The sequence below is a fragment of the Meriones unguiculatus genome, chromosome 6 (assembly GCF_030254825.1).
Source record: "Meriones unguiculatus strain TT.TT164.6M chromosome 6, Bangor_MerUng_6.1, whole genome shotgun sequence".
NCBI lineage: Eukaryota > Metazoa > Chordata > Mammalia > Rodentia > Muridae > Meriones > Meriones unguiculatus.
The window spans coordinates 121,072,728-121,091,960 of record NC_083354.1 but is presented as its reverse complement, the minus strand read 5'-3'; the positions used below and the strand labels follow the sequence as shown (position 1 = coordinate 121,091,960).

The following is a 19,233-nucleotide window of genomic DNA, read 5'->3' as shown; positions in this document are numbered from 1 at the left end:
CTGGTGACTCGTCAGAGAGCTCCAAGATTAGAATGCACCAGGAAGTGATGACCAAAGGCAAGGCATAGCCAGTACAGAAATGTGCTTGGACAAATTGGATATAAAATGGACGAAACTATGAGCATGCATATTCTTAGCAGAGAGGGAAAAGATAGCCTATTTCTCTCAAAATATATGTCGAGTAGTAGAACAGAATTGAGATGGTTTGGCTGAGGTCAGCTTCCCATGCCTAGAGTATCAGGGCACTTGTTAAAAGCTTTTTCAGACAATTCCAATGGGCAGCCACGTTTAATGACCATTTCCTCTGAGAGAATTACATGGAGCCCAGCAGTTTCACAGGATCTCCTTTAAGATCAAACTGGAGAAGTTATAGACTAGTGTTAACCTACATTAGCTTTGCAACTTGATTCAGAGCATTGTGTCATCATGGGATTCTTTGATCTCCTGGAGTAAATAATTTAAGAGTTACCAACTTCTATTTTTTTTCTAGCAGAACGTTTTTTAATTGTTCAAGAATGCCATACCAAAAAAAAAAAAAAAACCAACGAATGCCATACATGCACTCAATATATAGTGATCAACTTTCTCAACTTTCCCAGTCTCTTTCCTCTAATACCTCTTCTGTCCCCTCCCTCTCTTTCCCTCTTCTCTTAGTCACTGTTCTATTGTTGTGAGGAGACACCATGAGCAAGAAAACTCTTATAAAAGAAAGCATTTGATTAGGTTCTGGCTTACCACTTCAGAGGTTCCTCCATTGTCCTTGTGGCGGGAAGCATGGTGGCACACAGGCAGGTGTATTGCTGTAGAGGGAGCCGACAGTTCTACATCCGGATCTGCAGGCAACAGAAAGAGAGAGAGTCTCAGTTGAAATGGGCTTTTGAAACCCCAAAGGCTAAGCTCAGTGACACATTTCTTCCAGGAAGGCCATACCTCTCAACGTTATCGTTCTTTCATACAGTTATATTTTCTGGTGACTAAACATTCAAATCATTCAAATATATGAGCTAAACGGTGCTGCTCTTATTCAAATCACCACACCTCAGAACTTTATGTGCCCCTTTGAAACCTACTGGGTTCACTAAGCGCTACCTGTATGGACAGGGGTATAGGAGCATGTAATGGGGCTTGGATAGCCACTCAGAGGTCAAAACCCTATAGAAAGTCAGCTGTCCCCTTCCAGCAGCCATCAGCTGTCACTAGCTAATTGTCATCTTACCTATCGTTCTCAGTTCTCTACCCTTCTCAAATGAAAACAAAGCCAAAGAATTCACTTAACCTTTTTCTTGTTGGTACTCAAATCTTTTAAAATCAGCAAATCTTTTAAACTGATTTTACATTATCAAATACAAAGATGATACTTTTGCGTTTCTTTGATGAATTAATTTTTAAAGATTCTGATGTGTCATCTTTTGTATTTGAATATGCTTCAAGATATATAAATACATACATTTCAATAATTACAAAAACTGATCTGAAACTAACTTATGGTAGAAAAACAGGAAAATTTAATTTAAGAAAGACGTCACAGCTGATGGTTAAAAAGGAGGGCATGAATTTAGATCATCTGATATAGACACAGAACTCTTGACTAAGCTTGCTTCCTCTGCATGGTGGGAGGTTGTTTTTCACATACATCTCATGAGGTGTGCTGTGTGAATAAGTCACGCATTATCCACAGGCAGGAAAAATACACCGCAGCAGTAGACGATAAGGGCCAGGACAGCCGGGAGAGTGGCCACTGCTGGGAGATAGTGTAAGTAGGATTTAGGTCAGTGGGTCTTCACTGGTAGCGTTGCTACCTATTTTCATCAGTTCACATGACTGTCGAGCTGGAAAAAATCCTCACCAGAATCCTCATTTCACCAGGAAGGACTAAATGACGTCAACTTTGCTTAACAACAAAATACATTCTTCACATCAGGTACCTTAAGCACACTAGCTTTCCTAAATGTGTCAAAACAACCACTTAAATCACCTCAGAACAGTGGCGAAAGATGTACTTTATTTTTAAGTGGAGTAAAATGGTAGGTGAAGTTGTTACAGAAACCTCTAGAATCTAGATTTAGGGGATATGATCTTTATTACGGTAGCCATCAGTATTTGTAGCTAGTTGAATTTTAAAAAGGCCGTAAGTCATCTTATTCATTTCAGCGTTCATTACCATCATGTGGCTCCTGAAAACCAAACAGGACAATGCAGATTACAGAACCTTGTCCTCACTGTAGGAAGCTCCCCTGGACAGTAGTGACCCAGATTCTAGAGCATATCCACTCTCAAAACCATAAGCACTGCTGGATTCACACTTTCCCCTGTCCATCCCCCAACTATATCCATAGCCCTAAGTGTAAAATCATAATCCCCTGGGATAAACCATTGATTGTACGAAGGCATCAGGCTCATCTCCATTTATTTCATGTTGACTCAATGTTTAAAATCGGAATTAGGAAGCTAATCAGAACTCCCCACAAGAACACAAGCTCAGTAAGGTCACCACAAGAGGTGGTTGTTGTCACAGCTACAGAGAAGGAGAAGGGGTGAAGGGGGTAAGGAGAAGCATTTCACTGTGTAGCACTGAACAGTAGGAAAGTGCTTGCTGACAAGTGTTAGGATCTGAGTTCAAATCCCCGGAACTCATGCAAAGCCAGATATATTATCATATGCTTGTATAGTCGCATCACTTCTACGGAGAGAAGAGAAGCAGAGTTTGGCCAATGAGTGGAAGCTCCATGTAGGCATGGCATACACAGTAAACATTACAAAAAGAACAAACAAGTTAGAGCTGCACAAATTGAATTGGGGAAGGGAGGAATGTGGATATCATATGAAATATGAAGGTACCTTGTCTTTTCGTTTGTATCGTCTCGTTTCTGTTGTGGTACTAGGGATCAGATCCAGAACCTTTAGCATGGTGGGCAAGCCTTCTACCATTGAGCTATACCCCGGAATAAAATCTGAAGATTTATGCATAAAACTACACTAGCAACACCTACTATTCTTACAACTATCTCTGGGTGGGGGTTGTCTGGGCAGCGTTCTGAGTCTGTGGCAAGGGGAAATAGCAGTGTGATTCAGCCACCGATTTTCTCAGCCCCTGCATATCTCCATCTTGATTTTCTTTTTTAAATTTCAGATCAATGGGGGAGAGAAGCGGCCTGCCTCTGATATGGGGAAAAAACCAAAAACTCCCAAAAAAAAGAAGAAGAAGGACCCTAACGAGCCCCAGAAGCCCGTGTCTGCCTATGCTTTGTTCTTTCGTGACACGCAGGCGGCCATCAAGGGCCAGAACCCGAATGCTACTTTTGGCGAAGTCTCTAAGATTGTGGCTTCAATGTGGGATGGCCTAGGAGAAGAGCAGAAACAGGTAAGAAGGGCTGTAAACGGGTGGAATCCGCTTGCTCATAGACAGTGTGTCTTGGCTTCTGTGGACCCCAGGCAGACGGGTCAGATTCCATGCACAGCTATGACCTCGGGAGGGTCCCATCTGAACAGAGTGCCACTTGATCTTGAACTCCCTTTACACTCTTCCATAAGTAGCATGCTAGTTCCCTTTAAAAGTTTATACAACACAGCTACTTTTGGAAGGACTTTCACATCCGCCAGCCAGGATGACATCACTTAATGTTGCTCGTGTGAGCACAGAGACTAAGAGTCCCCCTTCCGAACGTTATCCACACCTCTCTCCAGAACTTTCCATTTACTCTGTCGTCATCAAAACCTTTTTGCTCTTTACAAACGAACCTCAAGTTTGTTTCTACCCTTGGCCCTTCCCTGAAGACCACCAGGGTGGGTTATTCAATCCCCCATATATATTTACTGCATGCCTTTGGGCTGTGTTAAATGGGACCAGATGACTGTTTTCCCTTTCTCTTCTTATGGATGGCCATGCTCGGGCAAAGCCATGTAGGACATGCTGGCAATGCCACGAGTCATTACAAGATCTACAAGAGGGTCAGAAGTCACACTGAGAGAGCAAAGTTTCAGAAAATGGAGTTTACCCATGTGAAAAAGCAATACCAACCCTGTGGGTAAACTAGAGGCTAGATGATCATTGTCACTATGCAGTGTTATTGCCACAAACATTAAATAATCATGATAATTAAGGTCAGTTAGAAACATAACAACATAAACACAGCTACTGAAGAAAATACCACACTAATCATATATAAAGGATCACATTTGATTCTTAATAGGAATATGTATCAATATATATCATCCTTCACCACATCCGGGGAAGTATATATAAAAACAGAGGTAAGGGACTTTCTGTGCAAGTGTGAAGACTTGAATTCAAAATACATAATGAACACAACTCCTAGCCAGGCAGAGGCAGGCGAATCACTGTGAGTTCAAGGCCATCTAGCCTGGCATGCACAGCAGAGAACAACAAAGAGACCCTTCCACAAACAAAATGGAAGGCAATATGTCCTCTGACCTCCACACATGCACCTTGGCAGGCACAAGATCACACACACACACACACATACACAAGTAGGGGAGGGCAGCAGAGGTTGGGGCTTTTTCTTTAAAGAAACAAACAAAAAAAAAGACAAATGTCTAGGTTCTAGAGGAATCTTAGTTTATGTCAGTATCTTTGCTATACATAGGATTTTATACTGTTGAAAGACATTTGGATTATCTCCTTTGTTCTATTCAGTACTCATAGGTCTATAATGAATTGTCCAAAAATCTATGAAACAGAGTCAGGAAAATTAAGCTGGCTCATTTATTTGACAGATATTTTTGAGCATATATTTGCCAAGCACTGTCCAAACATAGTAGATTTGGCAGCAAGCAAGACAAGCAGGCCCCCCTGTGCTGAATGATCTCTATACTCACTTAGCTGGAACATTGAGTAACTCTGAGCAGAACTCGCCATTTAGCTTACTGTTCGGTTCCTGACAAGCTCTTAGAAGCAGTGATGGTTTCAATGATAAAGCCAGACGCAGAGAAACAAAACTCACTTCTCCCATTTCCCCAACTCCTGTAAGTCAGTGAAGTCAGTGGCCCTTTATGGCCTGAAGTCAATATACATTTTCAGTGTCTTAATGCCATCAAGACCTGCCCTGCAGACTGGGTGCTAAGAGTCACCCTTAACCGTGGTAAACATACTGTGTGAACTCCGTGCACTCAGTTATCTTCCATACACCCAGGTCTTAGATGAGGTTTTAAACTGAGGGAGGAACTTGACCGATATCTTCCCTCCAGTCAGTGGGGAATTACTGGATGATGGCCAAGTGCACGTGGATGAGAAAGCCCATCCTTTGTCCGTAACCTCCGAACAGTGTCACATCCATGCCTCTCTATCCCGCTGTTGTGCTTATCCTCCATGAACTCTTGGAAAGGTTCTGGGCATCAAGCCCTGTCCTCTTCTGTTCTGAGATTGAATTTCCTGGAGGAAGTTCCAGAATGTGCCTTCTCCTCAAGGATTGTGCCAACAACTCTTGTCCTGCCTTACCTTCTGCGCTTTCAAAAACATCACTTCCTCTGGCTAACAGTCGCCTTTACTTACGTGGCCCTGTGGTCACCGTTGTCCTAAGGCTGTCCTACACTCTAAAGCAGGGGTTTTAAGAGCGTACTCTCTAAAGACTTCACAGCCCAGGAGCTCTCCTTTGTATTGCCAATGTGAAAATAGCTGTCTGTACTCTTCTTTCCGGTGGAAAATCATAATGCTCATACAATCAAAACCACGTAATTCCAAGTGTAAAGAGCCAAGTTTTGTCTACTAATTCTATTACAGTGGTGATTTGCATTTTCATATATCAAGAGGAGAATATTAAAATCACTTTCAACATTCTTTGTGCCTAGCCATATAAGGAAATTATATGTGTGTGTGATTACATGTGTATGCAATGAGAGAGAGAAAGAGATTATAAGTGCTATTATCAACTGTCATCTTAAAAGGGAACATTCCTCCCATTCCCTACTCCAGAATTCAGAGGTGACAATGTAATCATCAAGACTTCTTAATCAAACACCTATGTGTCAAGACATTTTTTTTTCTTTTTCTCTCTTACATGTTTCTTTTCATTTAACAAGTAACACAAAACCAGACAGTGGTGGAACAGGGCTCTAATCCAAGCACTTGGGAGGCAGAGGCAGGCAGAGATCTGTGAGTTGCCTCAGAGTTATTACAGATATCTAAGAGACCAGCCTAGTCTACAGAGAGTTTCAGGACAGCGAGGGCTATACAGAGAAACCCTGTCTTGGTTTAAAAAAAAAAAAACACCTCAAAATGAGTCTGCCCCTGGGTTCTCTCATTTATGGGAATAGTTGAGCTGTTTCAAGGAAATGCATTTGATAAGTAAAAGATAGAATTCTATAATAGTTGGAGAGTAGAATTCACATCGCAGAATCGAAATCTACTGACTAAAAAGATTTATGCCAAGATTGTTGTAAAAAAAATGTAGTTTCTTGAACGAAGTATTTTAAAATGTGAGTTCTTGTTTGAGAGTTACCCAAACAAGGTGCTGTGAGCAACTGAGGTTACCCTGAGATAGTCTGTGACTGTGCCTGATGCTCCCTGTTGCCGTAGCAGGAATCCAGAGAGCTGATCCTTCCAATCTAAGGATGCTCTAGTCCAATCAGGACAGAAGCTGTACATTGCTCGCCATCAATTGGATTAGAGCAGTACAGACAACACAGGTAGGGCCCAGACACATCCCTGCACCAGCGAAGGTAGCGTGTGGCAGGCTGTGGTTCAGCTACTGCTCTTTGTGGCGGCCTGTCACTGAATGTTTGCAGAAAGTGCCAGTGAGGCAAACATGCCCGCCTAAAAGACACTCTAGGGCCTCCAAAACATGTCATGAAATCATTCCAAAACGTTATATCTGCTGCATTACCACCTGTTCGTTCCCTTTACGCTGACTCCCTGTGCCAACACGCTGTAATATCTGCTCCAAACTTAAAGTAATTGAACTTAACTCTCATTTAATATTCAAATGCGGGGAGCCTACCTACTGCTCTGTATTTTTAAAGGAACACTCCTGAAGTGGTTTAGACAAGCCCACCGGACGGCTTTGCGTTATGTAGGCAGCTCGGTTAGGATGTGGAGATTTCATGTGCTGTAGTTGCTGGAAAAGCCCGTTGCTGGAAATAGCCCAAAATTATGAGCAGATCCAACTATAAATGTAAATATGGGGATGCAGAAAATTGCATTTAAGGGAAGACATCATTAGTGAGATTACAATGGGACAGTTTTCGGCTGACCACAAGGAACACGCGTAACAGAGCACTGTGTCTCCATCTCACGCCTGCTCAGTGTGGAGTCAAGGCGGGAATGGAACACCAGCACGGGGCGGGGGGGGGCTGATCATTATATTTTAGACTCCATGGTGAATGAGAAACTGTATGTACTTTGGTTTTGCAAATATTCTGTCAAAGAAGAGAAATCGAAAGGAAGCCAAAAGAAGTGATAACAGTCCCGAAGGAGCACAAAGCCCCCCTCCCATGAGTCCTTCCCTCCAAAGATTCTGAACACATTCCACATCTCAGAGATGGCTCCGTTTTAATACTTGGGAAGACAATGCTGAATCTGGAATGCAAAGAAAATTGTGCTTGGGATTCCAACCGGGGGTTTTAAATGCTAATGACTCGTAAGACAATGAAGAACCCATTTCAGAAGCATACCAAGTTGTTTCAAAGGCACCAGATGGAGAAAGGGAATAAAACACAAGTATTGCTGTGATGCTGGGGTTTACTACTTAGCTTTCCCTGACTGGAACCTGCAAAGGAAGAAAAATAAGTTAACAATATGATCCTCTTGCCTCGTGGCTCCTTAGAGTTTCAGCAACACCCACCCCCTTTTTTAAACAAGGTTCCATCTACATTTCTCATCTACCTCCATACCTTTGCTCTGATTCTAACCATCTTGATACAGGACCTGAGCATATGATGACAATATAAGATAATTCACACTCTATAAAAATAAAAGGACTGGTCAGCTTCTGGCAGAACAGGTTGACCCAAAGAGCTGTAAAGGGTTCTTGAGTCCCTTTTAGTCATGGCAAGTCACCTTAAAATCAGAACCAGATGTAAATTACTAAATGAACCTTAAGTTCCTAATTGGAGACACAGTCGGGCTGTAAGACATTTAGCAAATTACAAACAAAATGTTCTTGTTTACATTACGTTAAATGGCTTTAAAGCTGCAGCCAAGAGCTAAATAAACATGCTGTTATGCTAAAAATGGAGTGGAAAGCCTACTCGGTTTTTGGTGTATTCAGGAGAAACCGCAGCCCACGGGTGCCTGGAGAGTGTATTTTTGTAAATGCTAGTCCTGTCCTGGAAGAAGAGAGTGGATTTACCTCGAGATGCACAGCCTAATGAGCAGATATCACTTGCCGGGAACGTGTTTGAATACTGTAGCATATGCCTTCTTTCGGGATGCATAATTCATATCCAAGGATATTAGCCCCAGCAGTTCAGCTCAATAGCAGCACCTCATTATTTTATCTCTCAGTATTTATTCCTATGTTTGACGCCTCATGAAATTACTGTTAATGTGTTTATATAAGGGCAGATCTGACACAAGTGGGAAGAATGTAATTTCCTCCTTCTTCTTCCTGCTGCTGCCTCTTCTTCCCTGGTAGAAGGGGCAAGTGTAAATAGTTAATCTGCTTCAATTATGAGCCTGTCCTGCTAAATTAGAAGCAGCAGGGATATGAAGAGCCAGAATTATACTTAGGAAGCAGCTGACAATTCCTCTGAGCCTGTGGAATCAAATCATTTACTCCTCATTGGTGCTCAGACACCCACCACATAAATGCTGCTGGGGGTTTTGCCCTTTATCTTACGACAAAATCTAGATTTTATGTCAACCATTCTTAAGGTTAATGAAAACCCTGCCACTCTACAGCATTTGAAGAGGTGTAAGTTTATCTCAGCAATTTACTTATAGACTTGTTGTGTTCCCCAACAAGGCAATTGTTTATTCAGGAGTCTTGGCCCTATACCCAAGTGCAAAGGGCAGCACACACACACACACACACACACACACTCAGAGGACATGAACTTTAGAGGGAGATATTGGGAAGGACACAGGGAGAGTTGGACAAGTTATAGAGGGGTAGATATGATGAAAATACATTGTGCTCATATATAATACTCCCCAAAAAACAGACAAGAAAAACATAAAAAGTGGCTATTCTGGAAAAAAATGTACAATATTCAAATAACGTATGAAGGAAATTTTAATTGGCAAAAAATAATAAAGATCATAGCATGTAAGCAAAGTTTACATTCATAGAAATTTGCAGGTGAGCCGTTAGATTATAACTTGAAGTGTTAAGCATATCTTGCTTCTAAAGCCATGTACGTATGTATGCATGTACATACTGATACATCAATGAGATGTTTCACAGCACCATGGGTGTAAACGTGTAAAACAGGCGTGTGGATATTTATATTCTGCACACAGTGGGAGCTAATAATTCCCTTGAAAGTCCCCATAGCTTTGGTGAGAAGTTAACTCCAAGGTGATATTGATTCCATTCCGGTCTGTTACAACTTCTCGTTTGTACATATGTGTGGAATAGGCTGCGTAGCTATCTTTCAAGTTCTCTCTTTCTAGTGATGTATGTTTTAATTTAGAAGATGCAATTTAGTGATTTATCCTTAACAGCCATGCTAATGCTGAATCATAAAAGGTGAAGCCCAATCCCAGGGATTTTTATGCAATAAATACTGCCCCGGGGAGCGCGCCCTTGCTTCTGTCAACTTGGCCTGTGTGAACAACTGTGCTTCATGTATAGCTGCACGGCCTCGTGCCATTGCAGCACATCGTAACCATTCCCCTGCCAACACATTTCTCAGAATCCTGTCATTTGGTGACGTCTGATTATGTTTCCTGAGCACCTACTATGTATCAGATGCTGCCCTGAATGCTGGACTTCTACCGTGAGAAAGAGACCAGGCCTTGCAATTTCGAATTTCAAGAGGCATCTGGGGGCGTTTTCATTTCGGGGGGGGAGGGGTAGTGAGCAAACACAAATGAATCTCTGATTCCAAATTACCTTGATTCGCTCCTAGTGTATTATTGTTTATTGCGCCTGGATTCTCTGTTCTGGGGATGAGGGTAATAACGCCCAGGCAGTGTTCTTTTGGAGGAACTAAATCCATGTAAAAGTGCCTGACAATGACAACAAGAAGGAGCATGTAACTGAAGTATAGTTTTAGTGCTGTTTTCTTTTTGCATCCTTCATGCTTCACGCTACATTAGGCCTATAGGAGTCAGTCTATTGATTTAGAGTAATTAACTAACTAACAATATGATATTTACATAGTCATCTTCATTTAATAAATCAGGAGATATGTTTTGTAGCCATTTCTAAAGCTGCCCATTTCTGGTCCCTACTAGCCAGGATAAGGTGGTACTAATATGGATGAAACCCTGCAGGGGTATCAGACAGTCCTCAGAAGGAACTGATAGCAAGATTTTTGTCACATCATGTAATGTTTTTGGTCCTCTAAACAGTACCTTATGAAATACTAGAATATCCTTAAGAAATATCCTTAGAATATCCTTAAGAAAATGCTGAGCCCTCTTCCCTACCATCTGGGGGGGGGGGCGAGACGGAAGGTGGGACCAGGAGGAGATGAGGACAATCAGAATATAAAGTAAATCAGTTATAAAAAAAAATAAAAGTAAATTAAAATTAAAAAAAAAAGAAAATGTTGAACAACATACACAAAGTGGGGAGGTCACCTTATTAAGGGTCAAGCTGCTGGTAAAATACTGATGCATTTTCCCTGACTGAACTAAACGAAGTCCGCCGTGAAAGGGCCGACCACAGATGAAATTTTTCTGAAGAGGTATCTCTGGGTTTGTGAGGAAGTTATTCTTCTTCATACATAATTCTGTTGCTAAGCATTTTCTATAAATAAGAAATGGTAGTGGAAAAAAATATATATATATATTTGCACTTCACCAAAAAAGAAAACACCTTGTCAGTTTTTAAATGAGGTTTGAATAGAATTCAAAGTAAGAAGGATTTTGCACCCTTTCCTATGACTGTAACAACTGTTAAAGTAAAATGACTAGAGATTACGAGCCCGAGCCAGAAAGAAGGAAGAGAGAATTAACGAGTATTTTTAAGATTTTGCTTTTCTCGATTAGCTGGGTGGATTGTTTGTGGAAGAAGCATGCAAGAGTGAACTGACAGATTGCATAAGAATTTCTTCTGTTTAACTGTGTCATATTCACTGACGTTGAACTGCTGATTTTAATTAGGGATTATCAGCCTATAAAAACACATGTACTCAGTGGTATTTAGAGCATTCCATGAATCACAGGATCGCATGAACAGGATCTGGGCTCTCCAGAACTGCTATCTGATGTCTATCTGTGTGTGTTTTGGGTTAGCTGTTATATATGTTTGAGTTTAACCAATGAGATGCAATCCTTAGATAGGAAATGGTGGCTTTCTTGGAATAACAAACCGCAGCATATAACTGTGTTAAGGAAGGATGGATTCAAAAGTGTTTAGATGAGCTGGGGAAATGATAAATGATGTATTATGATTTTTAAATCCTCTCCTGGCCAACTTTGTACTTTATTTCAAACAGCTGTGGCCCATTTGGAAGCCATTTTGCAGCTCAACAGAACACTAATATTTACTGTATGAATCACATACCTTTAAAATATTTGTCTTTCCTAAGAGAAGCTATGCCTTTCCCAAACTTAACTTTGACATAAATCAGACCCATCCTCTCAGGTCAGGTTCATGCATTAGATCACCGAAGTGATTGTTCACTGCCAAATACAATCCCACAACCCCTTTGGTTTCTGCAAATGAAGGGCTTTTGCCATCCATAACTTGAAGTTTTAAAACATCTTTCAGGGCTTTATAGCAGTTACCTTGAAATTTCTGTTCTAAATTAAGAATTTCCCCCTACATCCTTTACGTGTGGAATCTTTTTTACAATGAATATCATTCACTCAGGTTTGAGGTCTTCGGACATTTCTATTAATATAGAATTCCAACAGCACGCTAGCCCAGTTCTCAGAGAACAGCAGCAGAGAGGCGTACGCACTGTGTAGTGTTGGAATCATTAGGTAGTTCTCAAAGGTGGAGGGCCTAATTATCGCTGGGTAGACAACCTCAGATTTCCATTCTGATCTGGGCTATCCCCCTTTAAACACAATTACAGAAATATGCCTCCTGAAATGACCCCCTTCGGATTCTCCCTCTGAACATTTGCAGCTATTTGGGAACGTGTGCACCCATCAATCCACCTAATGTGAAGTGATGAGTTTACTCTCCCCTAAAGTGGTGTTTAGGCATTTACACAATGATCCCAACATAGCCCGTCATCAATAGCCGATGGGGAGCCATTTGTGAAACAGGGATGTCTGAGTGCTAGTCAGGTATCCTGGAACAGCATCGATCTTGGGGTGGAACCGGGCCTTATGTTCAGCATGGAGGGCAGGGAGTCACTCCCTCTCCTAGTTGTTAACTGGACACACGGCAGGAATGTTAACACTTTGTGTGGCGTTAACTACCTGCAGCCCAACAAAGAGTAACATCATATTTACACTGGTGCTGTTTCAACAGGAACCAAAGAAAAGAAAGGTGGGAAGCGCTCCATCAGGCCACATTCCCTTTGCTGCTTAGGAAACAATATTTCAGGCAAGACTGGAGGCCAGTATGTATTCTAAGCCCCACTGACACCTAAGTGAACCTTAATCAGTCAACGGGAGGTGCAGCATTGCATATTAATTAAAATCATGATAGAATTATTTGGGATACTTAGAAGTGTCGAAGATTTATTTACTAAAATGGAAATATTGCTAAATATTTGCCTTAAAATTTTCTAAGATATCAGTGTGTATAGGAGAAAATACCTCTCAAAACCGTGTGTGTGTGTGTGTGTGTGTGTGTGTGTGTGTTTGATGTATGCATACACATGAATGTATAGGCACATATGCCCTATGTATGCATGCACAAATCAGAAGAGGGTTTGGGGTCTTTTCCTCTATGGCTCTCTGCCTTGTTGCGTTAACAAGGCCTTTCTCAACAGGAAGCTTGCTGTTTCTCCTAGGCTGCCGGGCCAGCAAGCTCAGCTCTTGGGATCCCCTGTCTCTACCCCATCATGCTAGGGCCACAGGCATGCACAGCCACGCCAAGCCACTCACACTGGTCCTGTGGATTCACAACCAAACCCTTGCAGCACTTTTTCCACTGAGCTATCACTCCAGTCCCTCACAGCCACCTTAAGGTAATAAGAGTAAAGAGTGTGCTTAAAGCCATTGTTTACAAACTATATCATGGAGAAAAGAGCTTAAGGAAAAACTAGTAAGAGAATTATTTCTCACAGGAAAAGAAAAGGAAAAAATCAATAAAGATCAGAAGCACTCTGTTTCTAAATGTGGGCTGAAGCAAGTACGGACCATAACCTTTAAAGTTAAAGCAGCAGAAACTAGAAACTCAATGAAAATGTCATTTGTACTCAACTGAGAATTTCCACGGAGGATTCTGGATTTGAATTCTGCAATAGTCCTGTAAATCTATGACACTCTTGTGCTTCAATCAAAAGATATATTAACTTTTTAAAAAAAATTTTATGTATATGAGTGCTCTCTCTGTATGTATGCCTACATGCCAGGAGAGGGCACCAGATCTCACTGTAGATACTTGTAAACCACCACCTGGTTGCTGGGAATTGAATTCAGGAACAGTGCTCTTAACCTCTGAGCCATCTCTCCAGCCTGATACTTCAACTTTTCTACTAAGAACAGTGACAAAACTCCTAACTGGCATTTCTCATTTTCATTGCTTTGTTATTTAGTAAAGATGGTAGGATGATCAAATGATAATATGGCACTGATTAATGTTTGCTTCAATTAGTTTTTATTATAAAAAATTCTACATGTGAAAGTCAAAGATCTAGGCTAGGTGTGGTGATGCAGGCCTTTAATCCCAGCACTTAGGAAGAAGAGGCAGGAGGATCTCTGTGAGTTCAAGGCCAGCCTGGTCTACAAAGTGAGCCCAGGATAGGCAAGACTTTTTACACAGAGAAACCCTGTCTCAAAAAAGAAAAAGAAAAAAGAAAGAAATCAAAGCTTCATGACTCCCTAAAAGAGAGTAATCCCAATCATTTCATAGGTCCTGCTGTAATTCTGCTGTAAGCATAGCTGATTGTTTACCTGGAGTTCTGCTGAAGTTAAAATATTCATGAGTAAATAGTATTTCTCACATCTCAAATTTCAGGGTTGTGCTCTGGGCTCAGCAAACCACTGTCATTAGAAAGTAAAGATTGTCCTCTACTGCTAGCTGCCCGGTGCTTGGCCTTAGACACAAGCCCATTTAACTGCCCGAATAGATTCTAGACCACTTCTCAATATTAACCTGACTCTGGTTATTAGTCACAGCAGGGCAAACGCACTTCCATTTCGACGTTAAATGCTGAAGAGCATTTTGTTCACTTGGGCTGATTTTAAAAGACTGCAGAACTTTGGATCCATGAAACACAGCCTCAGGGCAGAAGATGAACCTGTCTGTACCCCAGCTTATCCTCACTTCTGCTCTGCCCCTTCTCCCGTTTAAGTAGCCCACCAGGACCTCTGCCACACAGAAGCCGGTCACTTCTCAGATTTTGTTGCGTTTCACTGCTTTTGTTTTAGTTTTTTTTTTTTTTTTTAAGCCCCTGTGAGTATCTGTTTGTTGCAGAACACTCGTGGCTGTCATCCATGTTTCTGTTGAAAAGGACACGACACACAGGCCATGTGGTGGGGCAGGTTGTGTCCCTGGCCACTGACCACACCATTCCAGTCCTAACTGTGCCCTTGCCTGCCGCTTCTGATTCCCAAAGCCTTGGAAATATAACTTGGAGGCTCTTAAAATTGTGACCAGCCCACAAATGCCAATGCCTGTCCGTTGATCTTCACACTGTATACAATGTATCATCCGTGAATCCCATGTCAGTATTGTGTTCGGTGTGGACCATAAACGTTAGAATATTGCTGTACTGTCGAATTACTGCCCTTTGTGTAAATATGAACATGTTATTTCTGGGTCAGGCTTTTCAGAAAGCTTCATCGATGCTGCTGATTATTTCCATGCTCACAGATCCTTTTCATTCTGAACACCCTTTTTGCATTCTGAAAAGTGCAAAACTTTACAATTTTTCATTCTTTTCAAACGGTTTGTTTTCATTCTTCTTTCAAACCCGTTTTAGGAAGAAAACATATAATATTATAATTATTACATAATTATCTCTGTGTGTGTGTGTGTGTGTGTGTGTGTGTGTGTGTGTGTGTGTGTGCAATTACCTTTCTGTATTGTCTGTCCCTTGAAGCAGAAGCAGATGCATGGTCTAATTTAAGGCTCTCTGTTACTGCCACAGGTCTATAAGAAGAAAACTGAGGCTGCGAAGAAGGAATACCTGAAGCAGCTAGCAGCATACAGAGCCAGCCTTGTATCCAAGGTAACCTGCTATTGTTTGATACTCTGACGGTTCTGTGGCCATGTTGTACAGACTCTGATAGTCATTTAAAGGCAAAAAACGATCATGTTAACGTTTCTACACCATTTTGTTTGTTGGGGGAAAAAAAACAGTACAACCTAACAAAATTGTGTGCTGTGGAAATATTTGTTCCTCACTAGAAAACCAGAGCTGTATGTGGTGGTAAGACACTATCTACCTGTGGATTGCTGCTTTCGTAGCTAAACATAGCACACGTTCTCAGCTAGAACCTGACTCCAGGCTGACCCTTACCCGCCTTCCACTGTGTGAGCCTTTCCTGAGGAGATGCCACCCACTTCAAGTTCTTGTCTCATTATATTGTCATCAGGATATAAAATCACTTCATTCTGTTTATAAATGAGTATACTGAAAAGTATTTTATGCTTCAGAATATCTTTTATGTTAGCCCTTGCTTATTCTATGCACTAGAGAGTTGACTCTTGTGTCATGTTACTAAAAACCCATTTCCTTGCATAGAGTTCTCAGGAGGGTGACCACTGAGCAACAGGGCTACACCTAGGACTTGACATAGCAGCTCATCAAATTCAGGTTGCTATTACTTTGTTCATTGTGGCCATAGGCTCTGGATTTCATTGGCTTCATCCACAAGAATGATTCTTTTTACATCCACAAATATCCATTTCTGTCCTGACAACCCTTTAAAAAGTACATTAGCTTTTTTGTATCAGCAAAAATACACACTGAACATGTTGGAATCGGGGAGGAAGAAAGAAAGCCAACTACAAATATCTAACGATGTCAGCACAGCATTGCTCTGCTCCAACCTCTGCTTCACCTCGAAGCCATGGTGTTGCAGGAAACTTAGTTTATGATTTAAAATTAAATTTTTCTTTCTTACTGTCTCATTCCAAATCTCTTTCTGATGGGTCTAACTCCTTTAGTTTGTATTTTCACCTGAGCTCACATTTCAGTATGCAGGCAGAATTCAGAGATCGATTAGAAAAGTTTAACGAAGCCTCCATTACATGGAGGATCCATCTCACCATTAGACAGATTGATGTTAGCAAATTTGTTTCTCTCAAATATGAGAGAATTTAGTTGCCATGCTTTGCCATGAGAGAAAAATCAACATGGGAAGTGTCGTTCCTGATACAAAGCCCTCTGGCTAACGCCATGCAGATTGCCACCAGGATGCCACAGCCCTGGCTAAGCCTCCACTTCCAAAGCATGCTTCACCAGATTTGCTATTAGCTGCAGCTTTGCTCCCTGTTCTGTCTCCAAGTTGCAGCCCTCAGTACATGGCAATTTGTAGAAACACTGCAGATTGCCTTTTCTACATTTAAGAAACCGTGCACATTTTTTACAGCTTACTCTGACAATTTTTTTCCTCTCTTTAGCAGCTAGAAATTTTGCTGGAGCTGTTGAATCTCTATTTGTGTATGGTTCTCTAGGATGTGTATACAGATTGAAGGAAAGTTTCAATCTCCATGGGTCAGAGAGATGCCCCTGAAAGCATTTGCTGCATTGCCTTCTCCACAACCACAAATTTACGGCCTACCTCCATAGAGCACATGGCAGCATAATGCTTTTCCAGTTTAATTATGACAAGGCAACCCAGGACTACTCAAATGCAAACATCTGTTTTCTGCATTAAAATCTTGTACTATGTTATAAATTTAAAGCAACAAACAGTAATCATAATTCCAAGAGTCCACCATGTGCCAGCCAGGATCTATTCTTTTGTTATTGTTCAGTAATTTGTAGATATGTTGGCAAGTTTTCCTGAGCATGTGGATGTAGCTCTATGCCAGGAAGAGAGGAGATAGTTGAGAACGAGCAACCTGTGCTCTTCCTATAAAAGGCATGGTTTAGGCGTGGAAGGCTATGAGTAGAAGTACTGGCTAAGAAGTTATTGAGGTTTGCCAAACCCAACGCTTGGCTAGACTGATTCTCAGCAGCCTCTTGGAAAATGTGGCATTGAAGATGAGGGCAAGAGAAGACTTGACCTTACAAAACCAAAATGCCCAAAGGAAGGGAGAACAGCATCTCAGAGGAGACCACTGTGGCCAGACCTGAGTGATTAGAGGCATGTGTGCATGGATGCCATATGGGACAATGAAAGGAACTAGGATTTATTCTCAGTGCAAATGTGGAAGGGGGTGTCAATGAATGGGCATCTCAGATTTAAAAGCTCACTTTATGAGAAAAAGCTCTACGTGCTGTAGTCCTTGAAACAGGCTTAACTGCCAGCATTCCATTGAAGAGGAAAATAGCAAGGAGATAACCAGTGTCGTGGCAGCATTGCTTTTCTTTGGTCCTTGTCTTTCTCTGGACCATGTTGCTCAGGGGGCTAAACACAGTACTCTTCTTCATCTTCCAAGTCCCCACCATCCTAAAGTTATGGAATGACATGGCATCCTCTCTCACTCTTACCACAAAGGTCAATCCACCCAAGAATCACTGTGTTGTCCTCACATCTGCTTTCTTGTGTCCTTGCCAGGCTTTTCATTTCACATCCACACCCAGCCAATTTTCTATTCGGTGCATGCATTTCTCGTGCATTCCTAGGCCAGCAGATCTCTCTCATTTGTGGTCATAGCATAGTCTGCTACTGCATACTCTTCCCACTCCAGGCCACACTAGGCAGCAAGCCCAGGCCTTCAGGACACTGCTGCATGTCAGGCTTGCTGGCAAGTACTAAGAGACAAACACAGATAGGCTGGTCCCTGTGGGATGTTTCTTGATCCCCGGAAGCTATGTAGGTTCCTTAACTAAATTGGGCTTCTTGAGTCCGGTAAGAAGGCCACGAAGAAAGTGGAGTCATGCTACCTTGGGCAGTGTGGAAGGTCTACTATGGAAGGTCATACTGAGTTGGGCTATTAAATACAGCTTAAAGAAATATGGTTTTTCCATAGACTAAGAAATTCCTAGACACGAGTCTAAATCGTTACGTTGAAAGCAATATAGAGCTTCAAAGCAATGGAAGTAGTTTCATTTCCCCACATAGACCAGGATTTATATTCCCCAAATGAGTGTTGCATTCATAGAAGTCACCTTGGGAGGCCAGAAACTCATTTTTTTATTGCTCCCAGGGTTCAAGAGATATTTTTTGAAACTCCCATTTAAAACTGCAGTCAGGAAAAGTTTATGAGCCACTCTAGAAAATCAATCTTGTTACATTATTTTCACACCTCATTCTTTTCTCCAAACATCACATAGACAGAAACCACAGCTTTGGCCTCAACTCATTATTCACTAGTTCCAAAAATTGAATTCACCATCAAAAGGCAAAAAAGTTGTGTGAAGATATGTAAAAAATAGTGTCCCTCAGACTCTGAAGAGAATTCCAACAAAGCAGTGCCCATATAGTCTCTGCCACAACAGCCAGCTCAGATGCCAGCTCAGGAGAAAGCATTTGGGTGCGTGTGAAATGATAAGTGAAAGTATCATTGTTGCTTGAAGCCACCATCATATGTGTGATATTCTTTTTGTAAAAGGGTGTTGGGGATGCTATTTCTGCAATGAAACAGAATAGCATAGCGACGACCAAAAGCAACTTGGACAGAGGAGAAGGTTTATTTGGCTTACATTTGCAGAGTCCTGGAGGCAGGAGCTGATGCAAAGGCCATGAGGGGATGCTGCTCACTGGCTTGCTCCACCTGGATTGCTCAGCCTGCTTTCTCTTGTAAACAGGGACCACCAGCCTAGGGATAGCACCATCCACAATGAGCTGGGCCCTCCCACATAAATCACTAATTAAGGAAATGCCCTACAGGCTTGCAGCAACCCTGTCTTAACTAAGGCTCCCTC

The 19,233-nt window shown here is 41.7% G+C and overlaps 1 protein-coding gene across 3 annotated transcripts in view; it reads left to right on the top strand.

Annotated features, from left to right (window-relative positions):
- Positions 1–19,233, top strand: part of Tox (thymocyte selection associated high mobility group box) — a 309,256-nt gene that overhangs the window by 271,895 nt on the left and 18,128 nt on the right. For all 3 annotated transcript variants that reach the window (XM_060385956.1, XM_060385957.1, XM_060385958.1), the window contains exons 5-6: positions 3,131–3,361; positions 15,343–15,423. In XM_060385956.1, the coding sequence (XP_060241939.1) occupies positions 3,131–3,361; positions 15,343–15,423 (312 nt within the window). The remainder of the gene's footprint in view (positions 1–3,130; positions 3,362–15,342; positions 15,424–19,233) is intronic.